This window comes from Acartia tonsa, chromosome 14, assembly GCF_053477335.1.
Source record: "Acartia tonsa isolate MP-2025a chromosome 14, ASM5347733v1, whole genome shotgun sequence".
Taxonomy (NCBI): Eukaryota; Metazoa; Arthropoda; class Copepoda; order Calanoida; family Acartiidae; genus Acartia; species Acartia tonsa.
The window spans coordinates 41,049,735-41,068,508 of NC_137273.1; the positions used below are offsets into that span (position 1 = coordinate 41,049,735).

The 18,774-nt window shown below is 32.4% G+C and overlaps 1 protein-coding gene across 1 annotated transcript in view; it reads left to right on the forward strand.

The window, feature by feature from the left end:
• Positions 1-18,774, forward strand: part of LOC145305883 (uncharacterized) — a 150,952-nt gene that overhangs the window by 99,696 nt on the left and 32,482 nt on the right. The window contains exons 2-7 of the mRNA XM_080147733.1: positions 8,330-8,389; positions 14,311-14,339; positions 14,973-15,025; positions 16,139-16,224; positions 16,641-16,793; positions 17,537-17,591. Coding sequence (XP_080003859.1) covers positions 8,362-8,389; positions 14,311-14,339; positions 14,973-15,025; positions 16,139-16,224; positions 16,641-16,793; positions 17,537-17,591 — 404 coding nt within the window. The 5' untranslated portion in view covers positions 8,330-8,361. The remainder of the gene's footprint in view (positions 1-8,329; positions 8,390-14,310; positions 14,340-14,972; positions 15,026-16,138; positions 16,225-16,640; positions 16,794-17,536; positions 17,592-18,774) is intronic.

The window sequence follows — 18,774 nt, forward strand, 5'->3', positions numbered from 1 at the left end:
TTGACAACAAATTTTTTTATGTTGAAATTATCCAATTCTTCTGATTTTCTAAAAACTGATTCCTGATTAAAACAAGGTTCAATGTTATAAGCAAAGCATCTCTATAAATTGCAACAAATTTACTTACAATATTGTTTGTACTGGTGCATTAATATTCTGCTCATTCAATTCTGACAATCTACAAGTGTTAATGTTCGTTTGTCCTACCATTACAGAGCTTCGCTTTTATGGATGTTGTCATCCTTGTCTTTTCTATTATTACTAGCGGCTATGCTTATAGAGGCCTCTAGTTTAACCTAGACAGTCAATTTTGGTTTTTATAAAAAGTAAAAATATTTGGAGGGTTTATTGATAAGGGGATCTTAAGCTACACTTGGACATACAGATGGACATCCTGTTACTTTTATATGAGGATTGCTCCTTTCCTTATAAACTACTTAATGTAGTTAAGCTTCGCTTATAAAAATGCAACTATTCTTAGTCTAGAAGGTAAAATATAATTATAGTATTGATAATAAGAAAGAGAGAGGGGACAATGGGCTGTTTCTTGCACTAGTCCCCAAAGTTTTATTTTAACGTTTCCTTATGCTTAACAACTTTGGGGACTGTTGGTTAGTTCATTAAGTTTAGTGTGCAAACGTTTCAACCACTTATTTTAATCTACTAAAAGGGTTATTTTGTGTATTATGATTGGGCTTGTACATCAATTTATCGACAATTGTCTTATCCCTTTGGATCACTGATTAATAATTTTATTATATTTTGTTTTTAAGACTAAATGATACATTGTTACTTTAGGCTAATAAAGGAAAAAGATTATGTGTAATTATATGTGACCAATTGTCTCAGGAATGCAACTTTAATTTTATTAACTTTGTCATCATTTCTTTGTGAATCCATTGTAACAAGATTTAAAAATAGCAAAAATAACAAACAAAATTTCTAATACTCTTTTTTTATTATTGTGGCCCCAAGGATCTCTAATACAATGGTCTTCTGTGGGTCAAACATTTGGGTTGTTTCAGGGATCTCTTTTAGGACCCGTGATAATTTATATATATTTATGAATTATACAAGCTATTCTATAACTAAGCTTGGTTCGTTTGTACGTCCGTCTTTTCATTTGTCTGTCTGTCGGTCATAGTATTATAGCAGTTTTAAATTTATTTAAATTTTTTTCTCATATTTACTAATATCTTCATCACCAATTTTTTAAAATTCATTGACAAATGGAAATTTTACAACTTTCTTTGTTACACAAACCCAAAAATCAGACAAAAGTACACCAGGAATACTTCTGTCATTTGAAAACTGCATTTTATTTTTACTTTCAAAATGGTAATAAAATACGTTTTAACTAGTATAGACTCAATTTAAGGTTTCATATGTATGTAAATTTGCCTTTTAAATAAAGCATAACCTACAAACAAACAGTTAGACATCCTTTCGCTAATGTATTCTATAATTTTGTTTTGGCTTAATTGTGAAAACATTATCATGATGACGTTCGGTATTTCCGTGTCACAGGTTGGATGCAGGGAGGGAGGGGACAATGGGCTGTTTTTTTACACTAGTCTCCAAAGTTTTATAATAACGTTTTCTTATTCGTTGGTTTAACAACTTTGGGGACTTTTATTAAATTTTGAAAAGTTAGTTGAGTGTTCAAACGATTCAATCACTGTTTGTAATCTATATAAGATGTTAATTGTGTGCACCATCATTTGGGATGTGCACCAATCTATCGGCCATTTCAAACGATTAAATCACTAATTGTAATCTACATAAGAGGGTAATTTTGTTCACCATCATTTTAACGTTTTCTTATTTTTCAACAACTTTGATTGAATTGGGGACTATTGGTTAGTTTATTAAGTTGAGTGTTTAAATGATTCAACCACTAATTTTAATCTACAGAAAGGGTATTTTGTGCACTATAATTTGGGATGTACATAAATTTATCGGTCATTGTCTTATCCCTTTAGATCTCTGGGTTGGATGATAGCAAATAAGATAACGTGGTTGTAAAACTTTGGGTACTAGTGTAATAAACAGCCCATTGTCCCCTCCCTCCCTGAACCTACTACTATAACATCTGCTAAATATAGACTTCTGTGTCAATGCATTTTATTTCAACCTTGGATTTGAATAAGAATTCTAAAAATTAAACAATGAGTTATCAATGTTAAAATATTCATCTTAATTTCACCTATTATTTGATTTTTAAAACTTTTATTTATGTTATACTAGCGGCTGCGCCCCTAGCATCTAGGACCCCTATATTCCAAGGGCAGAAAAATTTCCTAAAAACATACCCAGACTTATTTTTAAAAATTGAATAGCCTTAAACCATCTCAGAGCCAATAAGGGGCTTCACTGTAAAGAAGAACCATATCGGTTCATCGGTTAGCGAGATCCTTCACTATAGGCAAAAAAGCTTATTATTTTATATTATAGGATGATAATTGTATAACTTTTTAACTTTCAGTGGGGCAAGCAAAGTCCTGCTTTGGTCCAAGAACCTAGAGGATTACTTTAACAATTAGTTGGAAGAAAACCAATATAAAGCTTCTATAATAAAAGTACAAAATAGCGAAGGAGGTTTTTTCATCGAACACCTTATTCGAAACGATACAGACGTTTTTGAGATCTTAAGAATATAAAATACCCATAAGTGTTTTTAAAATCTTAAAAATTTTAAAAGTTGGTTCCTTAACAGTGATCTTAATTGTGTTTTGCTATCTCTGATAGATTAAGCAACAATGGGACAGACATTCTTTTCTTATACTAGGCTAACTTGTACTTTTCTACAGTTCTAACTAGAATTATATATTGTTAAACCAATGGATATTAACGACGTGGATATTGTGAAAGATTCTTGCATACCCTGATAAAATGTTTCTCCCGGCTGACCAATCTGACTAATATAACGATATCCCTCCCCCTCCCTCTATGACTTTACCCCATCCCCTTTCCTGACCATGAAAGATCGTATTAACCATTATCTGAGGACTATATTAGTAACCTAAATTGACGACAAAAATTCTTCTGTTACAAAATGAAATTTTTTTTCAACTATTATTGCAAATTCTAATTGCTAAAGATCGCTCATTAAGAATTAGTAAAGATGAATGTTTATCAAGATGGAGTTTTCTTGAGTTTCTATTAAAACAAAACAAAAAAAATATCCACGTACTTTATATCCATTGTTAGACAATTATCTTAATTTTGTTTTCCAACAATTTTGCGATCAAATGCAATTTAGCCAGATTGCAATCATTCACCAGAAAAATTAAGCTTCATTTTTGTGCCAAAAACTTAATTTTTTAACAAAATAAAAGGATAAAGATATTCAGAAAAATAACCAAGCAGTTATTAGGTCAGTCATGAACACTTTTGGTAAATGTCGATATAAACGTCTGACAATTCTAATTGTTAAAACTAAAGCTTTTCTATAATTAGGCAGTTCCGTACGTACGTCCGTCAGTGCGTAAGGGATAGCTCTTATCGTTAGTTTTCCTATCAATTTCAAACTTTAAATGGTGATTTCTGTAACATTTTGGTAGCAACTCTAACATTCTCTATATTCATAGCATAAAATGAATTCTATTTAAATCATGCTGATTTTTTGACAACCATTTTTTGTATGATATAATTTTCCTATTCGTCAGATTTTTTTAATACTGATTCCTAGGACAACAAGCAAAAAATATTAGTATGTCTTTCAAATGTATCCTGTATTTATGCTATTTTGTAACATATAATATTTTGTTTACATAGGCTTATAAATTAATATTCTGCTTTTTAAGTTCGAACACTCTACAAGTATTAATGTTCGTTTGTACTACCGATAAATTTTCGATCGTCACTTTTATGGATGTTGTGATCCTTATTTAGCAGAATGTTTTGATCGTTTGTTTGTTAAATTATCATCCACTTCCCGTGCAATATATAGACAGACAGACAGACACAAAGCAAATAAAATGACATTCTAATAAAGTTTGATTTTTCTGACAATCAATAAAAACTGTCCGGTCATTGGTTCCTTATTTTTTAGCAACATAGCTACTCTATAACTAGCCTAAACATGTCGGAATGTCTGTACATTCGTCAGAAAACCTATTATATCATTTTCAAGTATTAACAAATAATTATAATTTTCAACATAAATTGCTCAAAATTATTTACTTGCGTAACGAGAACACAAACACTCTGCGTGTGAAGCCGTCTGTCCGTTTGGAAACTTTGGGTAATTTGCACAGTTGTTTTAAAAACACACACCTTATATAAATTAAAGATTTTTTCCTATTAATTTCCGTTTCCGCGGACAATCATCTATAAAATGATTGTTTTTTAGAATATTTCCCCCTCTCTCTCTTCTTGGTCATGGGAAGAAATTTTTACTCCAATTTTTCATTCTATTTCATTTATATTAAGGAAATGGCATTAGAGGAAAAAAATATCTAAATTGAATTACAAAATTATGTTTCTTAGTGATGGACAAAAGGACATAGCCCATATATATTGTGTCAAAACTTTGTCAAAATGATCCATGTGACGTCATAAAAATGAGGGATTATCCATCTCTTTTTATAGGTTTTCTTTCCCACTTTTCCTCTCATCTCCCTTATTTTTATGACGTCACATTGATCATTTTTGACACTATTTGGGCTTTGTCGACAATAGTACTATACTGTATATATTTACAATCTAATAGCTTCTAATACACTTGTCCGGGGAAACGAAAATAAAAAGTTTATTGGATTATTTCATTTCTGGGTCTATTAACGGATGTATTTTTAATATGAACTTACACCAGATTTTCATATTCTCTTATAAAGTGAAACACGCAGCGGGCTAACATGACGATTCCTAATTTCCACACCCATTCTTCCATTCCCATCTACTGGAGTTCCATAATAGCAACTTAAATTGACGATAATTTTTCCCAATAATATTATCCACGTATATTCTTATATTCATTAGTCGAATTGTTTAGGCAGTCTTTTTTCATGGCAATTTTTGTTGTGGTATATTTTTTTTCTTTAGATGCCGTATGCATCTTATTTTTCAACATGTGGAAGTTCAAAAGTTGCCAAAGTCATTTGAAAAAAAACAAATACGAAAAAATAAACTTTTTACGATGAGACTTTTCTATAATAATAAAAAAAATATTTGTTGTCCATATTTTTTCTTTTTTTCGCGTATTTTAGTCAAACTGGCGTTGAATGCTAAGCTAAAACAATGTAAAAGATTTGTAGGGGTTCAATCCTGAAGTAAATAGTTTAAAACCATCATAAAATCAAAAGTTGCATATACTGAGATCTTTCGCCTGAGATATTTTTTCTTTCTTTTTTTAATAGGAAAACTTCATTTTCATTGATTATAAAAAAAACGAAGGATCTTCCTAACCACTGAACTGATATGGTTCTCCTTTAGCTTCTTCTTATAGGTCCTGGAGAGGTTTATAACTATTTTAGAGGAGGGTATCACTACCGAAAGAGAAATACCAGTAAAAAATGTTATTAATTTTTTAAAAATTTTAAAATAATACTAATTTATATTATTCAAAAATAAATACAAGAAAAAACTAGCTACAATTATAGAGAAGTATTGCTTTTTATAACTACATTATATGAGTGAATTATTTAATTATTAGGTATCGTATTTCCTACTACATAGGTAATAAATGGTTTAAAATGGTAGTATCAGTCTATTTTGTCAGTAGACGACACATATCCACCCATTTTACTGATATTTACTGTAATTCTTTTATAGAATGTGTTTTCCAATGTTTTCTCATCAGTTATGTCTAAAAAGGCCTCTAAAACTGCAAATGCGAAAAAAAATATTTGTTGAAATTTCGCTTATCATAGCCGATTTTGTCTAGATTTTTTTATTTTTTGTTATGTAATAGTACTTACATAATAGTTATTTATCGCATTGTATATAAGACAGTTTCCTTATAAGATTAAATCCAGTAGTTTTATCACCACCGTATTATTCGTAGATGATTTTTTGGAATGGTTGACAACTGGTTCCAATCCAGCAGATATAATTCGGGTTCAAAGCCATGCTGGAAAATATTAATTGTCCAAATTACGTTGAAAGGGGGGGGGGGGTATTACAGCTCTTTGGCGAAATTAAAGATTGTCTCGATTCTTAAAAATAAATTATGGCATATGGTGTCTCGACTTTTTAATGAAAGCCCTAAAAGAAAGGATAGATATTCTTTTTAAAAAATAAAAATAATCAAAGATGGCAATTTTGTAAAAATATAACGCATCTCATGAAGTTTGATTAATATGTAGTAAGTATAAATTATATTCCAAAAAATAATCGTCTAAGCCGTTTTAGACATTTTAAATAACAGAAAACCACATATATTAATTAATTAAATGGAAGTACATAGTACACCGGTACTTAGTAGTAGCGAAGCTACTCTATAATTCGATATGTTTGTCTGTAAGAAACAGTAACGTAATTTTACTATTTAAATAACTTTATATATACTTTAATCTATGGGTTTTTGAGCGTCGCTACTTATGAATGTTGTCATCCTTGTTATTTTAACAACAAATAGTAATCTAATTAATTCTAGTTTATTAATCATCATAATAGAGTCATTCAACAAGGAACGATTATTCCAAACAATGCACTATAATATACAGGGATCTTAAGGGATAAGACAATGGATGATAAATTGATATAACTGTGGTATTCGGCAACCGTGAGCCATGCCTATGGCACCCCTGACCGGGGTTCGGGGAAGGGCCACAGGCCCTCCCCCGAGTCCTGGGGAAGGGGTCTGCCGACCCCCTCCCTATGCCTTAAATTAATGATTGAATCTGACAAGCTTTATTATGGTTAAGCTGCATTGTTAATTCCCCCCACCCTTTCCAGGGATGGGGGATCATTATTGCCCAAACTGACTATTGTATATGTATTATAATGCTTTTATGTTATGATTATTTATTCCTATCTGTGTAATTATTGTTTGTTGTATATAGCTTTAGTACTCTTTAGACCTTCAATAAAGTGACAACTGAAATAGATGTTGATTATTATCTAGTGAATGCTAGAGAAGCGTAGCTTCTCTATAGTAAGGTGTCCACGTCTGTTCACACTGCCGTAATCTAATTGAACTCCGGTGTCTGCCATTTATCCTCGGCGGATACCACATAACCACCAAAGGTAATAAACAAAACTACCCCTTTTGTAGATTAAAATTGTACTAATCTGGAACCTACCAATCAAAATTCAATAAAAGTACCCAAAGTTTTTGAGCCAACCCATAGGATATTGTGGTTATAAAACTTTAGTTACCAATGTAATTTACAGTCCAATGTCCCCTCCCTTCCTGTCGACTATAATATACAAACAAGGATGACAATTACACCATGAAAGCCAGGGAGGCAGAGGACATTGGGCTGTAAATTACCCTTTTCTTAAAAATCACATTCTTTAATTTGTTGGCATAAAAACTAAGATTACTTTTATCTAGCAGTGTATAAACTTTTCAACAAAACATTTTAATCTGCAGAAAGATTAATTTTGCTTCTTATTATTGGATATCAGTTCATCGTCCATTGTTACATCCCTTAAGATACCTGATAAAACTAGAAAATAAACTTTAATTATTGATGATCATATAAGTATAGAATGATTTTTATAGATATACTGTCGTTAGACACCCTGTTGATTTATAATATACTAGCGGATTCGCATCTAGCCTCTAGGGGCTTTGCCCCAAGAGGTTAGATCAACCTAATTTTGAGTTTTTTAGATTTTTTAAAAAAGGTACAAAAAAAATTGGGGGGAGGGGGGTATTTTCATTTTTTGGAGCGGTTGGGGGTGTCCCACCCTTCGAGAAAATAGCTTAAAACCATCACAGGACCAGTAGGTATATTCCCTGAAGAGTAGAGCCCATCGGTTCAGAGGTTACCGAGAATTTAGGCTTCAGACAGATAGACAGACAGCATTCTACTTTGTATTATAGATAACTAGCGGCTTCGCCCCTAGCCTCTAGGGGTTTTGCCCCAAGAGGTGATAAAAAAAAATTATGGCGAAAATCGAAAGGACCTTGGAAATCTCCTTCAAAAAAAAAAATGGGGGGGGGGGATTTTTTGGTTTTTGGGGGGGTTGGGGGTGTCCCACCCCCCAAGAAAATAGCTTAAAACCACCACAGGACCAATAGGTAGATACCCTGAAGAGTAGAATCCGATCGGTTCAGTGGTTACCGAGATCTTAAGGGACAGACAGACAGACGGACAGACGGACAGACAGACAGACAGACATCGTTCTACTTTGTATTATAGATTGTTTATATTTCAGAAATATCCTTTGTAAGAGAAGGAATTAAAAATGAGTGCTCTGATACCCAACCTCATTGGTAAGTTATTATTATTGTTGAAAGAAAGGTTTTTTTTACTAAAACTTAGAATTGGAATTTGGGATTATGGTTTAAAGTATGAACACAATTTTCCACGAATAATAAAACAAAAATCATAAAATTTTCACCAGTTTTGAAAATCCGGGCCTTCGGCCCCTTGCGGCTAACAAAACTGATTTTAATCTTATATCTATCATCTGTGGAAAGCTGTCTATAATACGATGATACAAAGAGCTATCATTTTTTTTAATGATATTTTATAAAAATATTGTTTATGATTTCATATAAATTAACAGTGGAGCAATGATAACCACCTCACCACTTTTTAATAAATTCAAAATTAATCGATTTTTTCAATGCCTTACCCCTTAAACATGCGGAGCTATCTAATACCAAATATAACCTAACCTAACCTGATCTAAAGAAATAAACAAAAAATACTTCTCCTTCCCCTTATTTTCAATTTATTTTAAACAATTGGAGGTTACAGTGCTCAACATGGTTGTTTACGTGAAAGCGCCCTTTTGTTTAAACATGATAAATCTTGTCTGTCTGTCCATTTATCAACTATCTATTAATTATCTATGTATCCATCTATCTACCTTCCTATTTATCCATCCATCTTTCTATTTTTTTTACTAAATTTGTTTTCATCATTTACCGCTTGTTATTATATTTGATGTTATTTTTCATATTTTGATAGCAAAGCTTCTCTATAAGTCTATAAGTTAGTTGGACAATCTAAAATGATTCTTTGAATTTATATATTTTTACGTGATATATTTGAAAACAGATTTTTTTGTAATACCAACCTTAAGTTTAAGTGGGGTGAGGCTGTTTTACCCTTTATGGATGTTTTATGGGGTTTATTAGGAAAGGGGGGATGTAGAATTAGAATCTTGTCAAAGGGGGTGTAGAAAGACACCTGGAGACGAACCGAATCTGTCCTACTTTTGATTCCTGTGACGTCATAAAAATGAGGTAGGTGAGAGGAGAAGCGGAAAAGAAAACCCCCAAAAAAAGAGATCCACCCCTCCCTATCTTAATTTTCGTTGGATCGCTCTTTACAGCTCTCTTTTGAACGCCTCTAGTTACAACTTCTTAAATGCCAAGGCATTCTTGATTCTTTTTTGTCATGAGCTTGGCATTAGCCATTCCCCTGGCAATAGCAAAAATGTGCTTTAGAGAAAAGTTTTGTTAAAAATCTTTGCAACTATTGAACTGTCATCATCCTTGTTTTTAACTCTGTTATATCATTTGTTTATAATGACACCTGCTAAGATTTTAAATACTTTTTATAAATATATATTTTTTAGTAGGCGTTAAGCTTCTCTTCAAGTCTCTCGTATCTTTTTTATATAATTCACATAACACAGGCAGTGCATTTTGATTAAAGGTGGAAAGAAAATTGAATAAAAGAACAAGGATGACAATATTCATAACAACAAGTAACAAAGTACAAAAATTTAGATATTGAGCCTTTTTAAATTAATAAAAAACAAAGAAAATAAGTCATTAATTATCAAATTCTAATACGGACAAGCTTTTAAATTGGATGATCTAAACAGAAAGTAAGCAGTCTATATTAAATAGCACCATAGAAAATCAAAATTCCACCAAAGCGTTACGTACTGATAATTAGACTAAAGGACGGACGGACAGACAAAGTGAATTACATAGTTAATTTGCCACTAACAAGTAAAAAGACAAAAATAGTATGAAACTTCAAAATATTATAGTTTGTAATTATGCTATTTTTAAATCCTTATTAGGGGTAAAAAAGACCACCTTTTTCCTTTATATTTATTTTCTAAATTGTAAAAGCTTTGCAATGTATGAACTTGCTTGTCCTTTGTGTTTAACTTCATGACAACAGAAATAATAAAAACATGTTCAAAAAGTTAACTTTTTGTATAGAAAAAGGACGGCTGCGTGCTCAGAAATGTTATTCTCCTTTTTTTGACCACCGAAACTCATTAAAACTTATTTCTTGTCCCTCCGGAAGTCTTTATCCCCTTGGGGCTCATTAAAAGTTTTAACTTTTTCTTAGCCTAACCCAAACTAACAAGCACCTAGATTAACTTTTATTAACATCGAAACTAATTAAAACCCATTTGTTTACCCTCCGGAAAGCTTTATCCCCTTGGGGCTCACATTTAAAGTTTTAACCTTTACTTAGCCTAACCAAAACTAACAAGCACCTAGATTAACTTTTATTAACATCGAAACTAATTAAAACCCATTTGTTTACCCTCCGGAAAGCTTTATCCTCTTGGGGCTGAATAAAAGTTTTAAACTTTACTTAGCCTAACCCAAACTAACAAGCACCTAGATTACCTTTAACTGGAATTTAAAATTTTTTTTCAGAATGGGGGGTGTTACGGGAAGGGATGTAAAGTACCACCACCTTATTTTTTGCCATTTTAGTTGCCACCCCCTTCTTTTGCACACCATTTAAAAAGAGTTCAAAAATGACCACAAATTGAAAAAATATTTTTTTAAATCTTTTTATGAATGATTAATCTATTAAAAAGCTTTTTATACAGTAATTTTATAATTTTTATTATTAATTCCATAAAAAAACCTATTTACTTTAAATCTTTTTTAAAAGCAAAGATTTTCTACATTTAGGATGGTCGTGATCGTTAATTTAGTCATGTTAGAATTGTCATGTAGTTGTTAAACTTTGCATGGTGATTCTTTTAATAGTTTAGTGTAGTGAAACAAAGTAACTCAAAAATCAGCTATGTGACGTTATAAAAATGATGGAGATCAGAGGAGAAAAGGGAAGGAAAACTTCTAAAAAAGAGATGGATGATCTCTCATTTTTATGACGTCACATGGCTCATTTTTGAGTCACTTTGTCCCCACTACTAATTGAGTACAATATAGAATTGTAACAACTGTATTACTAAAAAGTCTGTACATCCATTTAAAACAACTTTTTTTTCAGATTATGTCTTCAGATATTACAAAACACTAACACTTAATGTTTTTAATGCCTGTTTGTCCAACTGTCTTATTTGATTAGCTTTGCTTTTATAAATGTTGTCATCCTTGTTTTTGGTTATTAATTATGATTATAGTGATTAGCGGTTGCGAAAATATTTATCAAATAAATAATAACTTAACCCTTACAGATCGGGGGGGGGGGGTCATATTTACCCCCCCCCTCTATTTTTTCAATGTCATTTTTTTGGTAGGTAAGATAGAGACTTGTGACTTCATGACTTTTTAAGTTTAGTAATTATACGTCGGCAAGAGTTGATTTTATTAGGATATCTGGTCTGTGTCGGTCGTGGTGTCCGGTCAAAGTCGGTTGGGTAGCACCAAAATTAAAAAAAAATTCTAAATAAATCTTAATTTCTACATTATGACTTTGTATATAAGGTAGAAACCTAAATTTTTTTTGGTGAATACTGAGATATCAATGACCTTATGAGAAAAGTGGTGTTATGACCGTTTGACCGCACCCTGACCGACTTTATGACCGATTTTTGTCCGGCTTTTACTACAGACATATATCATGAATATCGTGGCTTCTATTACAGCTAGAGACCTATAATTTTTTTTGGTAAATCCTTGAGCAATAATAAACAGATAAAAATATTAATTGGCGCCGCCAACCGCCGTTTTACCGCCGTAACCGCCGAAAATGGCGGTTTCCGTTATTTGCCGTTTTTTTGCGATGATCAGAAAAAGTAATTTTTTGGTTATAAAAAATAAAAGTTCGTCCTAAAATTTGGTGATCCTAGCTGCAAAATTGGCCGCTCTACAGCTGTTTTAAAATTTAGCGGCTGGCCGCTAAAAAGCGGCTAAGGAGCGGCCTGACTGCTATGACTAGAAAAAGTAATTTTCTCTAAAAATACACATGAACCACCAGAAAAAAATTTTACGTCTTTATCTGTAACAGAAGCCGAGATAGAGGGGGGGGGGTCAATATGACCCCCCCCCCCCGATCTATTAAGGTGGGAATAGGGGCCCGATCTGTAAGGGTTAATGACAATATCAAAAATTATTAATTGGATGTGTTTTTAGTAGCGAAGCTACTCTATAGATTGCTTATGCCATTCAGTTCGTTTGTTTATCTGTTTTTCTGTCTGTAGCTTAAGATATCCATATCCACAGAACCGATCTAGTTCGCCATTTTATTGAAGCTTCACATTGGTCCCGGGATGGTTTTAAACTATTTTATATTTTAGATTTAAGTCTTGGGGTGGTTTTATATTATTTTTCTACCTGTTTCTACCCGTTAGAATAGATGCTATGGGTGCAACCGCTAGTTTTCTTAATTAAATGAATTATTATTAGTATGTTTTTGTTACGATTATAATTAATAACTTATCCTGTTCAAGACTGATATTCGCAGAGACAAGGGAGACAATTAACTGTTTATTTCACTTATTTATTACCCTTTAGTTCACTGAATATTCGTATTTCAAACAAGGATGACTACGTTGATAAAAGCAAAGCTTGGCTTGAAAAGGAGTCAGACAATGAAAATTATCAACAGCGTTTTAAATATTATTCCTAAATACCGGATGCTTGATAAGGACATAAAATATTTTTTAATCGATTGTATTTATCATACAAAATGTTTTTTAAGGGTTAATGGAATTTTTCGCTTTTTAAAAATTTCCGATTATTAACCGTTGGATTAGAAACAGTTCTCAGCCATACTGCAAAATCATGTATTGCATCGAATTACAGAATATTTCTCACAAATATTATAATCAAAATCATAAAATTATCCCAGCCCTTCGGTACCTATGGGCTAATAAAACTGGTTTTAGTCTTATAATTTTTATTTATATATCCACGGAAAGCTGTCTATGATATGATGCGATAAATTACTATTCTTACTCTGTCCGGGAAATATTGGTGAAATCAAAGCTACCTGAACGTGAAAAAAGAAGTGTCAAAGGTATGAAGAGATGTAACCTACCTAACTGTCCCTCCTGCCCTCATGTCCGTGAAGCCAAAGTTGTCTACAGCTCAGCAAATAATTTTAAGGTACCTATTTCTACACCAGTCAGCTGCTCTACAAAAAATCTCGTTTATGTTATAACATGTGATAGGAGAGAATGCAAATACACACAGTATGTAGGAGAAACGGGGAAACAGCTTAAAGAAAGATTCAAACAACATTTAGATTGTGTCAGATCTCAAAATGAAAACTTGAATAAAACTGCAGTTGGGGAACATTTTAATCTTCCTGGACACAGTGTTGCCAACATGAAAGTATCTGTTATAGAAAATTGCAGGCAGGAGTCAGCCATGTACAGAAAATGTCGAGAATCCTTCTTCATCAATAAATTTGAAACAAAGCACCTGGGGCTGAACAGAAAAATTTAAAATTATTGTTATTGTTATATATTTTTGTTAATGAAAGTAAATTTTGCTAATACATGTTGTTTTTTCTTGTAACATAATTTATACCTATTTGACTTGCAAATTGCAATATTTTTTTTTAAAAATGCTAACCCAACCAAAATTTTGAATATTTTCTTCCTTGTTGTTGTATAAATTCTTACCACTGTTGAAAAGTTTGACCGCCAATTTTCATCTGCTAACCCTTCCCCCCCCCCCCCCTTCCATTACAATAAATAATTCAGTTGCACATAAACTCTCAAACAATTAGGTACACCATATTTCAAAGTAAAAAGATTTGGATTTTATTTTGTTTTTAAAAATTCTTTTTTTCAAAGTTCTTAATATTTTTAACTTGTTTTTTGTTAAACTTATATTAATTTTAACTAGTATGAAGCTTGTTGTTTTCTTAAGAATTTTTGCAAATATGGTTATTATTTTATAGAATTGAGAAGGCTTGAATAAAGCGAAATATATTTTCTACAAAGAAGTGTGTTCTTCCATGTGTAGTTAGCTCTAGCCGCGCGTTTTTTGAGATTTACTTTTTTTAGGTTTGTTATTGTTGACTCATAATATACAGGTACTTTCACCATTATTTTTGTTCAGCAAAGATTTTCTATAATTCTTGAGTTTGGATTGTGTCTTTTACTAAAGTCTTTGGAGGGACATTGGACTGTAAATTATATCAAATTAAATGTTTTAGTACATCATTGTTTGGGATGTTTATCAATTTATTGTCTTATCCTTTCAGATTAATGAGTATTTGTTGTTTAACTATATTACCCCCTATTTAATTTTAAAATGCGATATCAAATAAAAGCATTTTGGTATTATGTCAGCTACGACCACCTTTAATTTAGCAATATAATCGACATAAACCCTTGAAATTGTATAGAATGTCAACGACACAACCCAATCTTTCCAGATTTTGTATAATTTTTTGAGGAACACGACTCCAGTGACGTCATATTTTTCTTTCCCGAAAAAGGAAAGGGGGGAAGAAAATCTCTTCAAAAGAGATGGGGAAACCCCCCTTTTCTCCCATCTCTTTTTTTCTTCCCCCCTTCCCTTTTTCGGGAAAGAAAAATATGACGTCACTGGAGTCGTGTTCCTCAAAAAATTATACAAAATCTGGAAAGATTGGGTTGTGTCATGTCAACTTTTGTGACAGGATTAGGGCAATGTATGTAATTTCTGAATTTTGTTTGTTTAGTGTCAGTTGGCAGGTTACAATTATGGCGCCCCACCTCCGGACCAACAATTGAGGTAAATCCAATTATAGAGAGTTTTGCGCCAGCTTGTACCAACAACGAAATTAATTCGATAAAAAAATTCACGAAACCTATACGTGATTTTTAGCTGTCGTTGGGGGGGGGGGGCAACACTTAGTAGAATTGGCGACCTTTTTATCTGCCTCTCAAAGAACGTGTCCTAACTTTTGTGATTTTTTAAAATAGCTAGTCCATGTTTTTAATTAAGTAAGTGGATGTAAAATGATCCATAGAATTTAGATATGCAATTGGTTTTTTGTAGACCTCTTATTTTTTGAAGTAATTATGTTTTTTGTTTATTTAGTTGGTTTTAAGGTACCTAAACGCAACAGAAAAGAAGAAAATTGCCATTATAAACAAAAATAGTAAGATCTTTAATTTGACACCTTACTTTATTAATTCTGTTGAGTAATTATTGAAAAAATCTATTTTGTTGAACCCTGTTGAATCAAAACTTTGAACTTTGGGAGCTCGTCACGAATGGGTTAAAAAAATCACAAAAGTTAGGACACGTTCTTTTAGTTTTATTTCATTTCCCTTGTTGGCTAAACCTTATTCCAAGTTTTTCGCTGTTAGCGTTTTAGTTTTAGGTCAAGTAAGGCTGGGTTAGGCACCGCAGGTTTAGGCTTCGCAGGAGTTAGACATAAAAAAACATCCAAAAATGCAGTACAAACAAACATTAATTCTTGTAGAGTGTCATAACTGAATAAGCATATTATAAATGTTTAAAGCTATAACAAAATTAAAGTTATTTTGTTGCAAAAATGTTAAATGTTTAAAGGACATTCTTACATTTGTAAGACTTTATTATAGAGATACTTCACTTAAAATGTTGTTGAATGATCATTATTTTTAAAAAATCATATATATATTCATATATAAAAATTATTATCAAAGAAGATTAATCGTACCTAACTACTACAGGAATTTTCATGCAAAGTTTGAAATCTATATGACAATTCTAACATGCCTAAATTAACGAAAAAAGCTATCCGTCACGGACGGACCGACCCTAATTATAGAAAAACTTTGCTTTTGAATAATAAGGGGAGGGGGTTTTGTACTCGCAAGGCGTTTCCAGGAATATCACCTATTTTGTATGTTTTAGACCGCAACGACCCGGCAGCAACAATAACCAAGGCTCTGCAGGTGGAAACTCAGGTTTTGGATCCAGCAATTCTCAAGGTTTTGGAGGTAAGTGCCAATTTCAGGGACAGTCGGACAGTTTGTGTGTCTCTTTTCATATCATTTTCATATTTTTCACTAATTTAAAATCTTTTCAATTTTGGAGGTTAGTCTAGACAGCTAGTTTTCTATCAATTCAAAACTTATGTGCGTTTAGAGGGGTGTTAACATCCCCCTTGATATTGAAATTTAGTAGGCCTACATTTCCTCTTTTATCATCCCCTTAAGGATGCCAAAACGCTGTGTACTCAAAACATTTTCAATTAGATCTCAATGGTCCAAAGGACCATTTTTTTGTTTCTCTCATGTTTTCACGCTTTTTACCGCTAGAGATTACGCCCCTAGAGGCCTCTTAGGTCACCTAAGTAAAGAGGAAAGATAAGTCGTATCTACATTTTCAATTTTAATAAATTTTTAATATTTAGGAAACGGAGGTGGAGGTGGGGGAAGAGGAACTGGAGGAGGAAATAATGGGGGTGGTAATGTTAATGGAGGCTTTGGAGGTGGGCAGGGGGGTGGTAGCGGCCCTGGGGGGGCTCAGATGGATCCTATTGACATGTTGAGGATGGCTGTACCAGGTAAAAATCTACTCTTCACCTTAATTAGGTCCAAACTTTTCCACCAATAATTTTGGTTTACAGTACAAAGTCGCTCCTCTTAATATTCATTTATAATTTCACATGAAAGTACGATGCTTGTGCAAATAAATCATTTCAAGAATAAAACAAACTACTATCCTTTGAATGGATATGCTTTATATGTATCACTAGCGGCTTTGCCCCTAGCCTCTAGGGGCTTTGCCTCAAAAGAAAATTTTTAAAAAATTACTGTTGCTGCAAATTTTATGTGAAGTAGTTTCCCCAGAAAACATTTTTTTAGAGGGGGGGAAATTTTAATTTTTGGGGGGTTAGGGTTTTCCCACCCCCCAAGAAAATAGCTTAAACCCACCACAGGACCAATAGGTATATACCCTGAAGAGTAGATCCGATCAGTTCAGTGGTTACTTAGATCTTAAGCTCCAGACGGACAGACATAAAGCTACTTTGTATTATAGAGGAAGGTCTTGCTGTCCTTCCTTGGGTCCTAATACTTTTTTGAAACAGGAATATTGCCAAAAAAAACTCTAAAATAAATCAAATTGATTATTAGAAAAGTAAACATCGTTGGGAAGACGCTGAAAGTCGCTCAATGTGACGTCATAAAAATGAGGGATTATCCATCTCTTTTTTATAGGGGTTTTCTTTCCCTCTCCTCATCCCTCATTTTTTATGACGTCATAGTTTTTTTGGGAGCTACTTTCAGCGTCTTCCATTATTACTAGGTGAACCTGAGATTGACTATCCTATCTACAATGTAGCCCCAGATACTGGATTTAGGTTAGTTTTTTTGTCGAGAACGGCTTTGAAACCGATTAATATCCGCTGATTAGAACCGGTTCTCAGCTATACTTAAAAATCATGTACAGCATCGTATTACAGACAATTTTCCAATGAATAATAAAATAAAACTCATAGGATTTATACAAGTTTTGTTAGCCCGGGTCTTTGACCCCTCGGGGCCAATAACATTAAAATTAATCTTATATTTTTTATTATACTATTAAAGCTGTCGGTTCTGAGCTGGATCTTTAAATCATTTTAGTGATGAGCCAGATCGGAATGCGCCGAATTTCCGCCAATCACAGCGCGGCATTTCATAAAATGCTGTGCTCTCATTTGTGGAAAGTTGGCTCACCCCGATCTGGCTCACCACTAAAATGATTTAAAAATCCAGCTCTGCTTTAATGGAAATAATGAACAAAAAGAAAAAAAATCTTTGGAATAATCATTTTATGAGAAAGGGTAATACCCCTCCCCCTTCCCCACCCATTAAAATATTTTTTTTTGGGGGGGGGGTTAAAAAATTCGGCGCGCTTCAGTAAATCGTAATAACACAAAGACACCTTAAAATTATTGAATTATGAAATTAAAGAAAATAATATTTCTTTATTTTATTGTTATAATTTTTAATTTTTTAAATAGCAAAGCTACTCTTTAAGTAACCTTGTCAGTCTTCCTGTCAAATTTATGTAAATTGACGTATTTGCGTTTATAACAGCAAACCAAGGATTTGAAACATATGTAAGTAGCGAAGCACAAATAAAATAATAAAATTCAAGAAATATTTACAGCATGTAGTATTGCCGACTGACCAATGAACCAGATACATGGATTATATGCTTATTTGTACAAGGAATCTCCTCTAAAAAAAAATTAGACAGACGGTCATTTAGTAACATAGAGTAGCTTCGCTAATAAAAAAATAAATAAAAATTACTAGATGGAAAATTAGTATGAAATTTGTAAAATTAATTTATAAAATAAATATTTTTTTTAACTTATTATCATTATTGTTTTATTTTGCATACTTTTGATGGTTGACTTTAGCATAAATAATTATTATTAATAAAATTGCATTTTTAGAAGCGAAGCTTTTCTATAATAAGGGTCGTTTAGTCCGTCCGTCAATCCGTATGTAACGGATAGCTTTTTTCGTTAATTTAAACAGGTTAGAATTGTT